This window comes from Typopeltis vanoorti, chromosome 9 (genome assembly GCF_054136105.1).
Source record: "Typopeltis vanoorti isolate ZY-2024b chromosome 9, IOZ_Tvanoo_1.0, whole genome shotgun sequence".
Classification (NCBI taxonomy): Eukaryota; Metazoa; Arthropoda; class Arachnida; order Uropygi; family Thelyphonidae; genus Typopeltis; species Typopeltis vanoorti.
The window spans coordinates 125,184,554-125,206,548 of NC_143557.1; the positions used below are offsets into that span (position 1 = coordinate 125,184,554).

Consider the following 21,995-nt stretch of genomic DNA (forward strand, 5'->3'; position numbering starts at 1 on the left):
GATGAGATCTTTCTAGGCAATAAATACAAAATGTTATATTCAGGCAATAACAATCAGGGAAAACAAGGAGTTGCTATTATTCAACACTAAATACGAGGATAATCTTCTTGAATGGCAGGCATTATCAAGTAGAGTGATGTGGGCAAATATCAGAATGGGGAACTAGATAATGAGACTTTTTTGTGCCTATGGTCCCACAGAAAGTTCTAATAAGACAGAGGTGTAGGAATTTTTTGAAGCTTTAGAGAAAGTAACTGAGAAAGTAACAATGAAAAAGGAAAAGTTGATCCTTGTTGGGGATCTAAATAGCAGAGTAGGAAATAATTGTCAGACATACAAATATATTTTGGGAAAATTTGGAGAAAGAGCAAAGCTAATAATAATGACAAATACCTGTTGGATTTCTGCTCAAGACATGAACTATTACTACTAATACAATCTTCCAACATAAAAATGTGCACAAATTCACATGTGGAGAAGAGGCAAGGAATAAAAAAAAAATCTCATTGACTATTTTATTGTCAATAGCGATGTTTTCTCACTGGTGCAGGACACTAGAGTGTACAGAGGATTTGAAATTGGAAGTCACCATTTAGTCTTGAGCAGGATAAAGTTGAATTTCATATTGAAAAGAAGAACTTGTAAGAAAGTTGGCTTGTGATCTTAGAGAATACAGACACAAATGTAAGAAAGCTAAACACACTGTGTCAAACTAGCTAAACAAAAGTCATGAGAAGACGTTGGTAAGAATAAGAATATAGAAAATAAATATCAGGAAGGTGGCAAAATTTTCTGAAGGCTGTTGAAAAAGCTCAGAAATCAAGGAAAGAGTCCTGTAAAAGGAATTAGAGATGATAAAGATGACATGAAAACAGAAACTCAGGTCAGGTCTAGTGTCGGCATGACAGAAGGGTTCCCCATTGTCGTAGGTACTCGACAACGGGGAACCCCTACCCGTCAAAGAGGTAGGGGCTCAGTTCTGAGCCCCTACCTCTTTGACCTGGTCATGGATGTACTAGTGGAGGATGTCAAGAAGGAGGCACCATGGAGCATGCTGTTTGCCGACGACATTGTTCTATGCGAATCATCCCGAGAGAAGCTTGAAAATACCCTGGAAGAGTGGAGAAAAGTATTGGAGGAGAGAGGCATGAGAATTAACCGGGAGAAGACTGAACATATGTCAATGGAGAGTGACAAAGATATGGTCATACGACTTCAGGGAGAGGCAAACAAGAGACCGGTGCAAGACATAAGTAGAGAGGAAGTGGATTGGGTACTGAAAAAAAATGAAGAATGGAAAGGCTGTGGGGACAGACCAGATACCCGGGGAAGTGTGGAAAAGTTTGGGCAGTGAGGGCGTGGATATGTTATGGGATCTGATGAGGAAAATAGCCCAACAGGAAAAGATACCAGAGGAATGGAGGAAAAGTATTCTTCTCTCAATCTACAAAGGAAGAGGAGATGTTCAAGACTGTGGCAACTATAGAGAGATCAAGCTGATGTCACACACATTGAAGATATGGGAAAGAGTAATTGAAGGGAGGATACGGCAGGAAACGAAAATTAGTGAGGAGCAGTTTGGATTTATGCTAGGAAGAGGGACAACAGATGCGATATTTGCGCTAAGGCTATTGATGGAGAAATATAGAGAGATGCAAGTGGAGCTGCACATAATGTTTATAGAGCTGGAAAAGGCATATGACAGAGTGGCCAGGCAGGAGGTATGGAGGTGTATGAGGAAGCAGGGGGTGTCGGAGAAGTATGTGAGGTTGGTGAAGGAGATGTATGAGGGAACAGAAACTCAGGTCAGGTCTAGTGTCGGCATGACAGAAGGGTTCCCCATTGTCATAGGGGCTACACCAAGGGTCAGTTCTGAGCCACTACCACTTTGACCTGGTCATGGATGTACTAGTGGAGGATGTCAAGAAGGAGGCATCATGGAGCATGCTGTTTGCCGACAACATTGTTCTATGCGAATCATCCCAAGAGAAGCTTGAAAATACCTTGGAAGAGTGGAGAAAGGTACTGGAGGAGAGAGGCATGAGAATGAACTGGGAGAAAACTGAATATATGTCAACGGGGAGCGACGAGGATATGGTCATACGACTTCAGGTTGAAAGGCTAATTTCAAGGAAGAAATTCAATTACCTTGGGTCGGTTGTTGAGAGGAATGGTGACTTGGATGAGGAAATACAGCACCGAATAACATGCGGTTGGATGAATTGGAGGAAGATAAGCGGGGTCCTGTGCAACAAGAGAGCGAGTTGTAAGAGGAAAGGAAAGCTGTATAAGATGGTGGTGAGGCTGGCGATGCTCCATGGTGCGGAGACATGGCCTATAACCAAGGCACAGGAGAGGAAGATGGAGGTAGTGGAGATGCAGATGTTGAGATGGATGAGTGGTGTGACAAAGAAGGACAGGATAAGGAATGACTACATCAGAGGGACGGTTAAGGTGGGACCAAATGGCAAGAAGATGAGCGGGGTACATGAAAGTAGGCTGAGGTGGTTTGGACATGTAGAGAGGAAGGGTGAGAAGTATGTTAGTAAACGAGTGGAGTATATGGAGTTGGAGGGAAGGAGGAAAAGAGGCAGGCCCAAGCTCAGGTGGAGGGATAAGGTGACAGAGGATCTTAGGGAGAAAGGATGGAGTCCGAAGGACGCCCTGGACCGGAGAACTTGGAAGAGGAAGGTTAAAGATTGGTGTGCCAACCCCGTTTAACATGGGATAAGGCATAGTGAAAGAAGAAGAATAAAGATGACATGAAAACTGGAGAAAAAGATATCCTTGAAGTATTGAGTAATTCTTCGAAAAATGAAACAAGCAGTGATAGCACAGTGGTAAAAAAAACATTCAAAAGGTATGCAATTACGAATACATAACCTTAGAAAAGTCATCAAAAGATTGAAATGTGGAGATTATTCAACCAGAAATACTCAAGTATGGAGGTATAAAAGTCTTACAGTGGCTGCACTGTATAGTTCAGAAGACCTGGACAAAGGGACGAATTCCAGATGATTGGAATAGAGCTCTCATAGTACCCATATATAAAAGGGAAATAAAACTGAATGTGAGAATTACAGATGTATTCCCCTATTCATTGTTCCTGGTAAGATTTATGCAAGTATACTTGAAAAATGGTTGAGAAGGATTGTGGAAGGGAAGCCGGATGAAGAACAAGCTGAATTCAGGCCAAATAGAGGCTGTCAGGATCAGATTTTCACTTTACAACAAATAGTTGAGAAATCATGGGAACATAACAAAGAACTATATTTAAGTTTTGTAGATCTGGAAAAGGCATATGACAAGGTGTCAAGAGAGAAGCTATTCGAAACACTACAGTTATATGGTGTCAATGGTATTTGAGTTGTAATTCATCAGTTAGAATTGAAATACAGGAAGGTGGTTTAATGTTAAATCTGGTGTCAGACAAGAATGTGCATTATCCCCTCTGTTATTCATTATCTATATGTATCACATTATGAAGGAAAGTGGTATTAAACCTCATATCAAAATTAAAAGATGTTAATCTCAGCTCTTTATGTTATGCAGATAATGTTATTATACTTCTTAATAAATCTGGGACAAGTCTGCAACATTCAATGACTAAATTGAATAACTGTTGTAATAGATTTGGTATGAAGGTCAGCAATAACAAGACAGACAATGAAAATCAATTGCATTGTGAATGAATAACCTATAGAACAAGTAAAACATTTCAGCTGCTTAAGCACAATTTTCAGTGAGGATGGTAAATTAAATATGGAAATAGACAACAGAATCAACAAAGCTGGTATGGTAGGAAATCAACTGAATAAATTTATATGGAGTAAAAGAGAAATTAGTGAAAACACTAAATTAGTTGTATACAAGACAGTGTTCAAACGAATTTTAACTTACGGATCTGAGAACTGGGTTAGAAAAAATGTGTTAGAAAACACTTGACCAAAGATTAGAGACCATGGATATGAGAGTCCTGAGAGAGATTAGGGGTATCAACAGATGGCATCAATGTCAATATCATATTAAAACGAGGACATTAGGAAAGAATGTGTTGGCAGAGCTAATCTCAGATGGTATGGTCACTTAAACAGAATGGGAGAGGAGATTAACAACAGAAGTGTTCTCTGCAAGCTTGGCAGGAAAAAGACCCAGAGCAAGATCAAGATATAGGTGGATTGATACATTAAAAAGTGCCTTAGAAGATAGAAATATAAGATCTCATAATGTTGGAATCTTGACATAAACTGTAGATAGGAGGTTAGTAATTATGTAAGTTTTTCATGTAGTACTATCATATCCTGTATACCCCTTGAGGGTACATGTCAAAAATTTGATGATGTCTTGTTATTGCTAATTTCCATATCAGACTTAACAAAGGATGGTCTAATATGAATAAATTAAACAAAATATGGAAAAATAATAGCATTTCAAAAAGCATCAAACTAAAACTATAAACCATTGTCATATGTATGGAGCCAAGACTTAGACACTCAATCAGAAAGAAATGGAAAAAATATGGATATGGAAAAAAAAAAAACATTTACTGATCCTGGAAGGACTATATTTTTACAGTTAATAGACTGGCAGAAAAGTTCTGGACATACAACTTACCTATATACTGCAGTTTTATTGACTTCAAACATGCAACTGATTCCATCAACAGGAACAAAATGATAAACATCTTAAAATTCTATGAAGCTATATTCAGAACTACAAACCTTTATGAAGAATTATTATAAAGATACCAAAGCAACTGTCAAATTTAATAAAATAAAAACAGACAAATTCAAAGTAAAAAGGAGTCATTCAGGGTTGCGTACTCTTACCAAATTTGTTTATCTATCTTGAAGAAATACACAAATCCATAGCTGAAGAATCCATCAGGTCTACAAATAAATGGCACAAATATCAACCACATCAAATATGGAGATGATATTATTATTCTTGCAGAATCTAGAGAACAACTGGAAAAACAATTGTTTTTCCAATTGAAAATCAATCTAAGCAAAATTAAAACAATGAAAACAACAAGAGATGAGGAAAAATTATCAATACATTTAGAAAATCACATATTTGAACAAGTAAAGCAATTTACGTATTTTGGCAGTGTCATTACTCACAACCTTGACAACACAGAAACAGTAAAATACAAACTTAACAAAGGATGGACTGATATGAATAAATTAAACAAAATATGGAAAAACAATAGCATTTCAAAAAGCATCAAACTAAAACTATAAAACCATTGTTATACCTACAGCAACATATGAAGACATCTTAGACACTCGATCAGAAAGAAATACAGAAAATCAGAGCATTCAAAATGAAATGCTTAAGAAAAATAACATAGGTCAGAACACAAGTCAAACACAAACCATCTTAAACAGCAATTAAGATGGTTTGGACACCTCCAGAGAATGTCCTTTCAAAGATTATCAAATATAGTCTTGAATGGAATCATTGGATGGGAAACCAGATGGCAAAGATTTGCACATAGGTGACTCAACCCATCATCTGACAGATGAGAAAGAAGAAGAATGTTATTGGAATAAGAATAATAAATTAAGTATATAAATAGAAGTGTAAATAATTGATGAATATTACAAATTTTTAAATCAACAGCATCTGTGTCCAGACACATTTATTAACAGGTCAAAAAGAGTATGCAGTATTGCATAGTGTCCCAAAAACAGCACTGGAGAGTTATAACCTTGATGTGTTTTCCATGAATCAGTATTGAGGTATGGAGTTTTATTGTGAAATTCTGTATGTCTTTTGAACCTAGCCTTATGAAATTCAAATCATTTGATTTGTTTTTTCTCTATGCTATTGTTGAATTGAATGAAATCAAAAATTCCTACTAATCACTTTACAGTGTGGATGACAACAGATAAGTAAACGTTTTCATTCATCAAAATTCATTTAGCTGTGTTTACATACATAATAATTATGCATATTAATGTTGTAAATAAGTGTACAATTTTCATGAATGAAGAGCCAAGATATTTTATTTGGAGCTCATTTATATTATTTTTGAATTATTGCAAGATATTCTGATAGATAATTTTGGATTAATTTATTAATCCAAGAAAATAAATTAATTTAGCAAACTAAATTTTTAAGCATCTCCAAACCTGTAAATTAATGGGACAGAGACGCTCAATAGTTTCTTTATTATGTCATCCTCATTGGAAAGTGGTTTAAACATCGGCTCTCCAACCTAAAGGCATTCACAAAACATTCATGTCCATAGTAGGATTCAAACCTACAGTCTGTTGAAAAGATCACTTATATTGCATGCTGGAAGAAAGAGAATGCCAACAGCACAAATATAAAAAAATGAAGAGTAAGCTTGGCTAATTATTATATTAAATTTTTCTGCTATATGGCAAGCAAGAGAAAGAATAATTATGGCAGGTTGAAACTGGTGGATAGGCATGGATGCAGAATAACTGTTGCAATGGATATAGTGGAATTACTGAATGATGAGAATTGGAAGTGAAAGAATCAGAGGTGTATCAAGTGTTAATTGGATTAAATGTTAATAAGGCTGTGGGAATGGATGACATATCACCACGTATTCTTAAGGAATGTGCAAAACAGTTGGCTATACCCTTAACCTGGTTATTTAATGCAAATCTTGCACAGTGGGTAGGGTTCCTAAGGAGAGAAAGAAGGCAAAATAGTACCACTCCACAAGCATTGTTCTAGGACAGAAGTTTCCAACTGTGGACTAGTCTGTATAACTGCAGTTGTAGTCAAAGTGTTGGAGAGATTGGTGAATAGAATACAGGACTGGGTTGATGAACATGACATTCTTTATGATGGTCCAACATGGATTTGTAAAGGATAGTTTTTATTTTAGCAATTTGCTTGCATTTTATGAAAAAGTAACAAGTGTGTTAGATAAGGGAAAATCACTTGCAGTGATATTCTCGAACTTTGCAAATGTGTTTGATAGATTACCATGTTATAAGTTGGTGTACAAGCTGCAGAGGATGGGAATAGAGAGTATATTGGTTAAATAGATCAGAGATTGGCTCTCTGAACAATACCAATAAGTTGGGTATGATGGAGCAGTGTCTCAAAACCAGTGGCGTGCCCCAAGGTTCTGTTCTTGGGCCCTTGCTGTTTAGCTTGTTTGTAAATGACATATCATGTGGAATAACTGGGGATCTTCAGTAGTTTGTCGATGATGGAAAGTTGGGAAGAATTATAAGTAGAATTGCTGATGTCATTTCCCTTCAGGAAGATTTGAATAGAGTTTTGACTTGGACAAAGGAGTGCGGTTGTAGTTTTAATAATAATAAGTGCAAGGTGTTGCATATTGGAGTGCAGAAATATAAAGCTGTGTACTATATCGACGGTACTATACTGCAGGAAGTGGATGAGATTCGAGATTTCAGAGTGATGGTTGACAGTACACTGAAGTTTAGAGGGCATATTGCAAGTGTTGCAAAGACTGCATATAGTGCTGCTGTGAAAAGAAGTACTTGAACAAGGGATAAAAACTGGCTGTACCACTGTATAAAGGACTGGTCAGACCAGAACTGGACTATTATGCTCAAATTTGGTCACCTGGTTTTCAGTGTGATGTGGAAACATTGGAGAATGTCTAGAAACGAATGACTAATATAACATCAGGACTTTGGAATGCTGGCTATGGAGAGAGAGAGAGAGGTTGAAGAAATGTAGATTACAAAGTTTTGGTGGATAGGAAGAAAAGAGATGATATGATAGTGACGTTTAAGTTAGTGAGAGGATTTTATTGGATTAATACAGATGGGATTATAAAAAGAGTAGAAGACAGGAGGGGAAGAATCAGAAGTCATCCTTGGAAGTTACATAAGAGTATGGTGAAGAAGGGTGTGAGGAGTAGATTTTTTACGTGGAGAATTGTGAATGAATAGAACACATTACAAGAATGTGTTGTTAATGCAAGGAGTGTTATAGATTTTAAGGTTTAGTATGATAAATATGTTGTCAGTTGAATAAACCTCACAAGATGAGTCTGCTGACTCCATAGAGGGTGTAATAATAATAATAATATCTCAGGGACTCATATTGGTGAGTACTGGCATGGCAAACCCGAGATACTCGAGCTAGACCTGATCTCACTTGCTACAATATACACTTGGTATATCATATCTGTAGACTGGTCTTCTACTCTTCTTTCCTCTACTCTCTGTTACTTCTTACTCCTTCCCACAGTGCTATTAGAGCAATTCGAGGGCAAGGGGGTGACCCTTTCCTCTCAAACTGTAGTTTCCACTATCTACTTAAAATAAGAAAGGCAACCCTAGTTGCCTTAAGGTGGCAGTCCTGCCACTATGATACCTATCGTCATGCTAGTACCCTGACAGTGGGAAACATATGTTACTTTCAAGTCTCAACAAAAAAATCCAAACCAGACTGAAAACATGGGTAAAGACCACAAACTGGAAAAGGGTAAAAAACTTAGGAAAAAGAAAAGCATGGTGAAATATGCTATATGGAACAGTACACACATAGCACATAAAAAAGAAGAATTAGATAAAATTTTAAATTAAGAAAATATAGAAAGTGTAGTTCTTACAGAAACAAAAAAAAAAAACTTAAAGGAACAAAAGAAATAACTAATCATCATACCATATATAGTGGAGTGGACAAACAAATACATGCAAAAGTTGGTGTAATAATTTAGATCTCCATAAATCAATTAAAGCAAAAATAACTCATTATACATATTGGAATGAAAGAATATTAGAAGGTGATTAAAATTAAATAAAGAAAATTTAATAGTTGTTGAAGGGTATGCCCTCGAAGAAGGAAAATAAGAAGAAAATGATGACTTTTACACAAGGAATATAGTTTTACACAAGGAACAGTTACAAGGAATATATGAAAAATTAAATAAAACAGACAATACAATCATAGCCAGAGATCTTAATGCCAGAATAGGAATGAAAAAAATTAATAATAACAATATAGAAAAATTTGGAGAACTCACAGTAAACAAAAATAGAAAGCAACTCATTGATTATATAATATATAATAATTTAAAAATAATCAATACATTCTACAAATATAAAAATTATACATAAACATACATGGTGTGCAAGAGGACAAAAATCAGTAATAGTCTTCTTTATAGCAAATGAAAAAGCAGTAAACCTCTTTCTAGATGTTAAAGTCAGAAGAGGGCAAGAAACAGACACAGATCACTATTTAGCGCAGGCAAAATTAAGGTTTCCACCAAATTGGTTTAAAAAAAATACAAAAAAAAATAATAATAAATAAATAAAATAAACAAACTAGAGAAACAAAATTTAATTACAAAGTAAGACTACTAAATTATTCAAGTATAAGAAATTTATACCAACATAAAAAATAACATAGAAAATAACATAAAAATAAAAAAATTGCATATATGGGACAATGAAATAAAAACAATAATTGAAAATAAAAAGCTGGCATTTAAAAGATAGTTAAGTAGCAAAAAACAAGAAGATAAAATATAAAAACAGATGAGCAATAGCCAAAAGAGAAACCTGAAAGAGACACAATCTAACAGATAAGCTTAGGTGTTGACGGTTATTCATAACTTAAGTTTTTAATGGTATTAACAACACCAAACAATTTAATCAAAAGATGTTTTATTAACTGCTTATATTTTGCTGAATTTCAAATCAGCATCATCAGTGTACAAAAGATCTAAAATCCTATTTATGGTGCCTGCAAATGTTGAAAAAAAAAAATCATTACAACTATGTGGGAGTTGCTCTTAGGATGACAGTCTCCCAAATTTTTGGCAATTAATGCAACCATACTTATTCAGGGTAGGAGAATTCTTCAAAGCCATTGCTGACTCAAAAAATAATCTTTCAGATCTGTAACAACTCCTAAATAGCACATTTATTTTATTCCATCTAATCCTGTGTGAAGCAGTATCCAAAGAGTGGTCTGCCAGTCCTGACTCGCAATAGTAATAGTAGCGAATATATTTTTTTATGTTCTTCCAGGTGGATGTTAACTGATCTTCCTCTTTGTCCATAGTAGGCTAAAGTCACAGGGAACTTCATACACTCCTGGCTGTGCCAAAGGGTGAAGTTTATCCTTAGGCAAGAAGATCAGAGTTGCTAGTTGAGATACTGTATGGGGGACAGCATGCTTTTGTGAAGGGTAGATCATGCCTCAGTAACTTGCTCACATTTTATAACACAGTGATGGCTGAACTGGATAAGGGTAACGGGTTTACAGTGATTCTACTGGACCTTGCTAAGGCCTTTGACAGGATACCACATGGAATTCTAATCAGTAAACTGCAGCATATGGGGATGTATATAGGGTTGGTGAGATGGATAGGAGGGTGGTTGATGGAGAGATATCAGAGAGTGGTTTATTCAGGAGTAGAGTCCAAAAGATGGCCTGTGACTAGTGGTGTTCCACAGGTTTCTGGTCTTGGACCACTACTTTTCAATTTGTTCATTAACGAAATAGGAAAGGATCTGAGAGGAAGTGTTCATTTGTTTGCTGATGATGCAAAGTTGGGTAGAGCAATAGTGAGTGCACAGGATGTCAAAATTTTGCAAGATGATTTGGATAGTTTAGAGGACTGGGCTAATGAGAATGGATGTCAATTTAACGTGGCAAAGTGTAAGGATATGCATTTTGGGATGAAAAGATTAACAGCAGTATATCACATTGGTGGAACCATACTCCAGAAGATTGACGAGGCCAGGGAGTTGGGAATGTTGGTGGATAGGGAGTTGAAGTTTAGGTGGCACATCACAAAGGTGGCTAAATCAGCTCATCAAATCACTTGGTTGCTGAAAAATACTTTAACAAGCAGAGACAAACAGGTTATTGTTCCTCTGTATCGAGCCTTGATAAGACCCCATCTAGACTATTGTGCCCAGATATGGGTGCCAGGGTTTCTTCTTGATGGGGAGGAAGTGGAGAGGATCCAGAGACAAGTGACCAAGATGATAGCAGGTCTATGGAATGAACCTTATGAGAACAGGTTGAAGATTTGCGGGTTGCAGAAATTGGTTGATAGGTGGAAAAGGGGTGATATGATTGAGACATTCAAATTACTGAAGGGTTTCTATAAAATTAATTGAGAAGATATTTTTGAGAATAGGACTGGTGATGGGAGGACTAGGGGCCATACATGGAAGCTGGGCAAGAGTGTGGTTAGCAAGGGTGTTAGAGCTAGGTTTTTTACTTGGAGAGTGGTGAATGAGTGGAATAAGCTGCCAGAGTGTTGTGGGTGCCATGACTGTGAATGAGTTCAAGGTGAGGTATGATAGATACTGTGTGAATGTCGAATAGTTGTTCTTGACATAATGCTAGGGCCTCCCTCGTTGAGTCTGTCGACTCCTTGGAGTTGCCCGTAATAACAATAATAGTTTTGTATGCGGTTTAAAAGTAGTGCGAAGGCCATGTTTTATCAGTACTTTGGCTATCTTTTCTGATGTACCTCTGACAGAGAGATAGGGAATACAGATGGTCATGTTGTGTTCTTGTGTATTAGGGGAGGGAGGAGTAATGAGGCTGTGCAGTATTTTATCTATTTTGTAGGGCTTGTAGTCGTTGGCTAAGAAAAGAGGGGAGTTAATTTGCCAAAAATTTGGGAGACAGTCATCTTAAGAGCAACTCCCACATAGCTGTAATGATTTTTTTTTTCAACATTAGAAGGTTCCATAAATAGGACTTTAGATCTTTTGTACACTGCAATTTTATTGTTTTACTTACTCACTGTCGTATGTACAAGTGTGTTGTGCTCTGATGATGCTGATTTGAAATTCAGCGAAATATAAGCAGTTAATAAAACATCTTTTGATTAAATTGTTTGATTAAGTTATGAAAGAGACACAGAATTCTTGGATTACTTTACAGATCTTTGGACAGATAATACTAAACATAAAAAAAAAAAAAATTACACCATAAACTTGAAAAATGCTGGGAATACATGAGGAACAGGGAAACGGGGGAGTTTGGGTGGACAGGGAGACATGGCATAGGGAGATGGATGTGTGTATGAAGATGGAGTATAGTGTGATGTGGGTGAGGAAGTTGAGACGAGCAGATATATGTGGTAAATGGTGATAAAGGTGGTTGTGCAGGTGTGGTGGGGAAATCATAACCAACATTAGATAGCACTGCTACAGACCTAAAAATAAACTGCTGTGTTTGTTTACAGATGCCAGAAGATTCAGAAATAAGAGGGCTGCAATGGTTTCAGTGATTGAGTTTATTCGCCCCAAAATCATTGAAACAAGTGAAACATGGTTGAATGAAGATGAGATCATAACAGGAATAGAAATGGAAGGATACAGTATTTTTCTCAAGGATACAAAGGGCAAAAAGGGAGGGGAGTGCTGCTGATTATAGCAGGGGAATTAAGTCCACATAAGGTAGACATGAAAGGGGAAAATAGTGGCAATCGTTATGAAGCAATGTGGTGTAACATGAAGGTTGAGAGGAAGACATATTTAGTTGGATGTTGTTATAGGCCTGGGAATGTGTGTATGGTGATGAAGAAATGTATAAAGAACTTGGACTAGTGAACAAAGGAAGAGTAATTATTATGGATGATTTTAATTATGGCGGTATAGAATGGAATGAAGAGATAGCATTTGAGAATAAGGAAAATGAATTTCTCGAGTTCTTGAGAGATAACTATCTCAGGCAGCACATAAAGGAGGGAAAGTGAGGATTAAGAGTTCTAGATCTAATCATTTCATCAGAGGATGCGATTGTGAGAGAAATTTCACACTTTCCTTCAGTTGGTGAAAATGATCATGAAGTAATCACTTCATGCAGACTTTTGTGAGGAAAGGATATATGTGGAATTATAAGGTTGGTGATTATGACAAGCTTGAGAGACAGCTTGGAGCTATAACATGGAAGGAGGAGTTGAGCAGTAAGGAAATAAATGCCGCATGGGAACTGACAAAGAAATACATACATGACAAAGAAATACAGCATCAACATGTGAATGTATTCTGAAGGCCAAAAGGCTGAATAAGGTAGATGCAAAATGGATGAATGTGGAGCTTAAGCATAAAATCTGGAAAAAGAAAGTGTTTTGGAGGAAGTGCAAGATGAATAATAATAATAACAATAATAAAGAACAAGCCGAGAGAGTGACTCAGTTAGTAAGAAAAACAAAAGTAGAATATGAGCAGAAATTGGCAAATCATGGAAAGAAAAACCCTAGAGTTTTTTTTAGATATGTAGCAAGTAGGAGGAAGAATAATCATAGTAAGATGAGATTAATCGATGAAAGTGACAAAATGGTAACTACTGCAGAAGGCATTGTTCAATTTATAAGCATGTTTCATCCTGATCAGAATGGAATCATGAAGAACTTAAGTAGAGGACATAGGAGGGGATGGCTTAATTGTGAGTGAGCAGGAGGTATTTGAGGAAATAAGATTGATGTCAATAAGGCGATAGCATTTGACGACACTTGGTGGGGAAACTATAAAGGAAGTAGAGGAGATGAGAGATCTAGGAATAATGGTGGACAAGAACCTGAAATTCAGGGGCCACACTGCACAAGTTGCGAAGACGTCACATCAGATAATCGCAATGATGCGGAGGACCCTGACATACAGAAATAGAAAAGCTATGATACTACTGTATAAAGTCTTGATCAGGCCTCGTATGGATTATTGTGCACAGATTTGGCCACCTGGTTTTCATGGTGATGAGGATATTGGAATGGGTCGAGAGAAGATTCACAAAAGTGGTTAGTGGTCTTCGGAATGTAGAGTATGAGGACAGATTGAAAGAATGTAAATTGCAGAGCCTTGTGAATATGTGGAAGGGGGAGGGGGATCTGATTGAGACATAAACTAGTCAGGGATTATCACATCGACATGGAGATTTTTCATAGAACGGGGGGGGGGAGCTATGACAAGAGGTCGTTGCTGGAAACTGTATAAGGAGGGTGTGAGCAGAGGAGTGATGAATAGATTCTTTGCATGGAGAGTGGTTGGTGAGTGGAATGCATTGCCTGAGTGTGTTGTGAGTGTAGACACATTGAATCAGTTTAAGGTACGGCTGGATGAGCATTGTGTGCAATAATGTGTACCTCCCACGATGAGTTTCTGATTCCATGGAGGTCAAATTTAATAATAATGCTTTAAATGATATAATAACAATGAAAGAATTAAAAGACAACCTAAATGAAATAAAAAATGGTAAATCAGTAAAAGAAGATGGAATAAACTCTGAACTGTATAAATTTGTTGAAAAAAATTGCATCAGAGAGTATTAAAATTTTTAAATAAAATATATACAAATGGACAAATACCAATAGAATGAAATACAGTATAGTAATACCTATGTTTAAAAAAGGGGATAAAACAAAGCCTGCTAATTACAGAGGTATTAGTTTACTGAATACATGCTACAAAATATATAGTAGAATACTTAATGAAAAATTTTAAATATACAGTGAAAAATTACTATTAGAATGTCAAAATGGATTTAGAAAAGGCCACTCTACAATGGATGCAGCTTTTGGTTTAAAACTACTCATAGAAAAAAGAAGAGAATTTAATTTAAAACTCATCTTTTGTTTATAGATTACAAAAAAGCATTTGACAAAGTAAAAAGACATGTACTGTTTGATATATTACAAAGAATAAATATACCTAATATTTTACTACATGCAATATTGAATATATATATATATATATGTATATAAAGATAATGAAATAAAAACGCAAAGGTGATGAAGGAAACTCAAAGGATTGCTGCAATAATGAGAAGGATGCTGACCTGCAGAGATAAAAGAGTCATCATTCAGTTGTATGCGACCCTGATCAGACCACACTTAGACTATTGTTCTCAGATTTAGTCCCCAGGATTTGAAGGAGATAAATTAACTGTGGAAAGGGTACAGAGGCAGATAACAAAGATGGTTTCAGGCTGAGGGAATGTGGACTGCAAAGTTTGATGGATAGAAGGAGAGGCGATATGATTGAACTTTTAAACTGTTGAGAGGTGGTTACAGGTTGACACTGGGGAGTTCTTTGGCTTGGTTGAACAGCGGGAAGGTGTGATGACAAGGGGCCATCCCTGGAAGTTACAAAAGGAAACTGTGAGCAAGAGGGTGAGGAGTGGTTTCTTTGCATGGAGGGTGGTTGAACCGTGGAATGCATTGCCTGATAGAGTGGTGAGAGCGAGAATGGTCAATGAGTTTAAGGAGTGGTATGATAGACTTTGTGTTTCCTGGGAGGGACCTCCCACGTTGACTCTTGATAGACTTGTGTTTCCTAGGAAGGACCTCCTGTGATGAGGCTTTTGACTCCTTGGAGGCCTGAATAATAATAATAATAATAATAATAACAAAAAATAAAAAATAAATGAAAAAATGTCTAAAAATATCTATAAACTAAGGAGTAAGACAGGGATGTCATCTGTCTTCTCAAACACTTTTCAATATTTACATTAATGAAATATTAATACAGTGGAACACCTTAAACAATCAAGGTACATGAATTTCTCTTATTTGCAGATGATCAAGGTAATAATATCAGATAAGGAAGACAATTTACAAAGAGCAATATATAATTTAAACATTATAGTGGAATAGTTTGTAATGAAAATATCCATAGATAAAACTAAAACAATGGCATTTTGTGGACAAACTCCAGCTAGAAGTAAAATAGCTGGCCTGGTTGGCTGAGTGGTTAGCGTTTCCAGCCAAAAGGCTGCAGGTTCAAATCCCACTGTGGGCATGGATGTTTGTGATTGTCTGTGGAAATACTAGTGGTGCTGGTGGGCAGTAGATGGCATTGGTGTAGGTCATGCGGTTAGCTTTAGTTGGTGGATTGAGTGATGGAGAGCTGTGGAGTAAGTGCCCTCCCTCGATGAGTCTTTGGACTCCTTGGAGGTGTCATATTATAATAATAATAGTAATAAAATAATAGAACAGATAAATACTTTCAGTTATCTTGGATATGAAATATCATATGAAGGAGAAAAACACATAAAATTAAAACTTCAAATTTTTACAGATTATAGGCTTGATAAATAGAACACTCAATCCAAATATAGTACAAAAAGAAACATGCTTGAAAATATACAATGCTTTAGCAGTGCTCACATTATTACATGGTAACGAAATATGAGCAACAAACAAAGAAGAAAAACAAAGAATAAAAACAAGTGAAATGAGACTCATGAGAAAAACTGCAAAATACACATTATTAGACCAAAAAATGAATTAAGGTATTTTAAAAGAATTAAAAACAAAATCAATAGAAGAAAAACTCAACAATTATAAACAAAATTGGATAGAACATGTAAACCAAATGGCCAACACCTGATATCCTAAACAAATAATAAAATATAAATCAATTTGAAAGAGAAGGCCGGGTAGACCTCAAAAAGGATATTAGATGGATAATGAGACTGGAACACACCAATATGGTCTATATCCATAATGATTATTATTTTACTCCTATCGACTGGTAATACTCCTGTCTTCTGGAGTATTACATATGGTGACACAGACAACATGTATATATAAACCATCACAATCAATGTTCATGAAACTGTTGAGCAGGTTGGGAGGTGGAGGGAAATCACAGCCACACTACAATCAGATGCACTGAATATCAAATCAAAGCATGAGTATAATTGACAGATACAAACAAGTATATTAACAAATGTTTCAGATGAACTTACCCAGTGTTATCCATGCCTGTCCTAATTTGATGCAAGGTACCGAATTCTTTCTGGTAAACATTCAAATGATATGCTTCCATTTCAGTTTAAATACAGAGAATCTGAACAATCTATAAAATAAACATTCAGATATATAAGAATCAGTCATATACACATGCTGAAATAAGTATTTGGACATCACCATATTTCAATAAACTTAACCTGCACACGCCTCAATAAGTATGTGGATCCCTTTAACTGTGATCACACTTTTTTTTGTACCTGTAGGTATACAGTATGTTATGAGTTAGAAACGTTTAATGACTCTTCTTTCAACATGACCAGCGCTCCATATACCACTGGAAAAGTCAGACCGGTGCATTCACTGGTCTGGCCTACAACCAATGTTCTATTGGTTGTAGGCTAGAGGTTCTATTGGAGTTAGATTAGAACTCTGATCAGGCCAATTGTATTTCCAACCTCATTTTCCTTAAAACCATGTTAAAATAACTTGACATGAATTGCTACAATATTGGCAACAATGCATTATCCAGAAGTGTTCCATATCTATAGGAATACATACTTACATGCACCACAACCAAAATCCCGAATTCATATTACCAGGAGAAACAAATTCAGATTACATTAGCACAGCCTAACTTCACAGTTGGGATGATGCATTCAAACAAAAGAAATTCTGCAAATATCCCACCTACCTACATTTACCCATTCAGTCACAATGGTTAAGTGTAACTATGCTCCATACCATCGATTTCCAATACTCTGCAAAGCAGCCATGATGTTCTTTACACCAGACTGTTGGCTGCTATAGTTAATGTCTGACTGTAGAAACTTCTTTCCAAGTCCATAGGTTCTTCCTGCCACTTATATACAAATGTAAAAATGATACTAGGGATACAACTATTTGCTTTATACAGTAATACAGGTCATATGATGACAAGAATATAATATCAGCAAGTTTCACTCTAACACAGTACTTATTACAATACAGTATATGTATGTCTATATATAAAATTTGAAAAACAAGTTTTTACTGACATTTTTTGCACATTTAAAATCTTAAATTATTTAACTATTAAATTAAATTATAATTGTTACATCAATTGTTGGGTACTTAAGGGTCTAAAGTGGATAACTGGGAGAAGAAGACCTCTAGGTAGTCTTTTAAGAATAAAGAAAACAGACTAGGGCTTCTGACCTAATGTCCAATCCTCACCTTCTTGTGGTGTACCCTAATGGATATCAACCTGGATAGTGAACAAATGAAGATGGGCTGGCAACTTGAAATTCAGCCAACCAAACTGTATTTTTATTGGCTTTAGCCGTAATGCAAAATGATGGTACAACATGAAGAATTACATGCTGGCTGGGACATCCTGTTGTTTTTGCCAGGGACCCAGTGGAAACAGTGAAAAGTCAGGTAGTGGAACAAATCTCAACTCAATATCAACAGTTAAAGATTGGCACCATCAACATAAGCATCAATGGAAAAGAAATGGAATTAGCAGAATAACTGAATAAGTATCAAATCAACATAACAGGTGCTACTAAAACAAAGAAGGCAAATCAGATTAAATCTTTCCAATCAACAAATACAAGATGTTAAATTCAGATGATAACAATCAAGGATAACTATAGTATTCAACACTAAATATGAAGATAAACTTCCTGAATGGCAGGCAATATCAAGTAAAGTGATGTGGACAAATATCAGAAAGGGGAGTTGGACAATGAGACTTATTTGTGCCAATGATTCCATAGAAGATTCTACTAACAGAGTGGAGAAATTTTTCAAGGCATTAGAAAAGGAAAGTTTGGTCTCCTGTTGGAGATCTAAACAGCAGAGTAGGAAATGATTACCAGACATATTATCTTAAGTCCAATTATCAGAGGAATTGCATTCAAGGCTACATTGTGAATGTAGTATTTAGTGCTCATGTAAAATTGGTGATTTTTATCAGTTTCATTGTTTTTTGCTTAGAAAATTGGTATTTTATAGTATATTAGTGCAGATTTTGTGTTTTTATTGTATTTAGTGTTTTCATAGCATTTTTAATGCGATACTGCAAAATTAAATAGAGCATTAAAATGGCAGCAAAAAAGCACAAGAAATGGAATGCTAACAAGAATGGTGATGTCAAAAACAAGCAGGCTTGCATCTCAAAAATCAAACTTGAGGATAATGAAACTGATTTTATTATTCTCAAGTTGACTGGTGTTTGAAGGAATGTAGGGAAGACAAAAATTAAGCAACACTGAGAAACAACAAATTATTGCATAACAAAAATCAGATAGGTGAAGTTGATTGTAAAAAGAAGGATATATTTGGTATGGCAACTATCAAAAAACATGCCATTAAATGACTGAGTTATAACTTCAAGTTTTCCTGGAGCAAAAATTAAAAATATAGTACACAATTGAAAAACAGAAAAGCAAAGCAAAAGAGATCGTAATTCTAGTAGGTATGAATGACTTAACTAATGATAAATTAAGTATGAGAGAGGATATGAAAGAGGTGTTGGAAGAAGAAGAGTGAAGAGCAAGAAAATGAAAACGGTAAGTATATGATATGATAGAAATGAATGACCTGGATATCATAGAAATGAATTAAGAAGGGCTATGGATGGCAAACAATTCAATGCATAGGGTAGAAGGAATGAATGCAAGTTTTTGGATGTGCGTGTAGTGAGTTTGAGGGAAGAATGAATTTGTATAAGAGGGATGACCAATACTTGAATATGCTAGTATCAGAAGTCATCAGAAATTATTAACTGGTATGAGACCTAACACAAAATCAGGGAGAAACTAGATTATGATGGGAGGAATGTTCAGAATTTGTGTGTAAGAGCAACAATGTTATGTAACTATGTTAATGATGAGAATGTGCATTATCATGGAAATGATTATGAGAAAATAACAATTTTGTGTTCATCCAGTTCAGACTTATCTAGCATGTGCAAGGATGTCGGCATAAGTAAGGCACTAGATAAAAACAGATCTCCAAGTTTTCCAACTATGTCACACAAATTACAGAGAAGAGTGTACAAAAAAAACATGTAACTTATGTCTGTACACAAATGCTAGGAGCATCAGAAACAAATGGGTAGAATTTGTTGCCTTGGTGAATATACATTGGGACCTCACAACAGATTGTAGGCATTAGTGAAACCTGGAATGTTGGAGACTTAATGGATTTTTTACAACACTCAAAAAGGATTAAAATAGAATTTAATACCTCCTATATTTCATCCTAGTCACTAGGACATCTACGGGGATTACAAAAACAATTAATGTAACATGCACACAAATATCATACAATACTAAGCTCAACCACGTTAAAAAGTACAACTTGCCACCAATGCACCTTGCTACAGACCGTCTAAACAGTTGGCCAACTCCCTGATCCCCCTCACCGGAAGGTTCACTTCCTATATAAAAAACTCGACCCACTTTAAAGCCCTCACAGAAAATTTAACATTGAATAATGCAGACATATTGGTAAGCTTTGATATCTCCTCTTTGTTTACCAATATTCCCTTAACTGACACCTTATCTCTCTTAGAAAACGTTTTTCCCTCTGACATCTTAGATCTCTTTTCCTTTGCCATTAACTCTGGGTATTTCTCTTGGAAGAACAAAATCTACAAGCAGATAGAGGGTACTGCCATGGGTTCTCCCCCTCTCACCCCCCCTTGCCAACTTCTATATGGAAGATTTTGAAAAACGAGCCATAGACTCAGCCCCACTCAAACCTTCTATCTGGCTAAGATATGTAGATGATGTGTTCTCTATTTGGCCTCATGGCCCAGACACGTTAGACTCCTTCCTCAGTCATCACAATAGCCTACATCCAAGAATCCAGTTTACTATGGAAAAGGAAAAGAACAATTGTTTACCCTTCCTAGACACCTTAGTCACACGCCTGCCTAATGATACACTTGCCTTCACTGTATACAGAAAACCCACACACACACACACAGGCAGATACATTCACAAACTCTCCCACCACCACCCCTCACAACAATATGGCATCATCAAAACTCTTACCAAGAGAGCCCACAATCTCTGTTCCAGTGGAACCGCCCTTACTACTGAGCTTAACCACATACACAACACTTTCCTCTCCAATGGCTACAGTGAACACAGTATCAAAAAAATAATCAGTTCCTCCCCCATTCCCTGTCCTTCTCGTCAACAAGATTTTAAAAATGCCATCACCATACCCTACATCCATGGCACATCTGAAAAAATAGCCAAGATACTAAAAAAGTACAACCTACACACAGAATATAAGCCCTACCGCAAACTTGCTACCCTTATCCGTTCTACGAAAGATCAGCTCCCTCCTCTCTCACTGCCTGGAGTTTACAAAGTACTCTGTTCCTGTAAGCTGGCGTACTTTGGACAGACAGGCAGATCAGCATCCATCTGCCTGGAAGAACACAAGTCTTACATCTGTAAACACAACTATGGCCATTCAGGCTTGGCTGACCATGTTTTGGACACCACCCACAGAGTATCATGGAAGAAAACCACCATGCTCCACCACAGCAAATTCAAGAAAGAGAGACTTTTCTTAGAAGCAGCAGCAGCTCTCAGAAACCAACCAAATCTTAATAAATACGGTTGCATTAAGCTTCCAAAGATTTGGGAAACACTCATCACCAGAGGTCCCACCGTACATTCCAGGCCACCTACTACCGCCCTTAGAGGGCGCTTCACCTAGATAGGACTTTAGTGTCACCCACGTGGTTGGGCTTAGTATTGTATGATATTTGTGTACATATTACATTAATTGTTTTTGTAATCCCCATAGATGTCCTAGTGACTAGGACGAAATATAGGAAGTATTAAATTCTATTTTAATCCTTTTTGAGTGTTGTAAAAAATCCATTAAGCCTCCAGCATTATGTCCTCACAGCACTTAAGTCTCTACACATGAATGCTAAGTGGTATTGAGTGTAAAGAGTACAGTTTTTTTAGGAAGGATAGACAGGATAGTAGTGAGATGAAGGTGGGGATGCTGCCAATGATACTGATTTGAATCCAGTTAGAGTTAAGACCTATGACTGCAATACTAGTAAGTTTTCCTGTGAGGCAGAGAGTTTGAAGCCATCGGTTGTGAGATAGAGTCTAACAAGATCAAATACATAGCAGGATGTTGTTACAAAACTAGTGGATCAGTTGCTAGTGATGAAGAAATGCATTACCAAATAAAGATGGTGGGTAAGAAATGAATAATCATAATGGGGGACTTTAATTATTTAAACACTGACTGCATAGCAGCATAATCTCATGAGAAG

At 36.3% G+C, this 21,995-nt stretch overlaps 1 protein-coding gene across 4 annotated transcripts in view; it reads right to left on the reverse strand.

Annotated features, from left to right (window-relative positions):
- Positions 1-21,995, reverse strand: part of LOC150103503 (TBC1 domain family member 31) — a 449,146-nt gene that overhangs the window by 407,000 nt on the left and 20,151 nt on the right. For all 4 annotated transcript variants that reach the window (XM_090398075.1, XM_090398077.1, XM_090398074.1 and 1 more), the window contains exon 2: positions 16,693-16,802. In XM_090398075.1, the coding sequence (XP_090254201.1) occupies positions 16,693-16,772 (80 nt within the window). In that variant the 5' untranslated portion in view covers positions 16,773-16,802. The remainder of the gene's footprint in view (positions 1-16,692; positions 16,803-21,995) is intronic.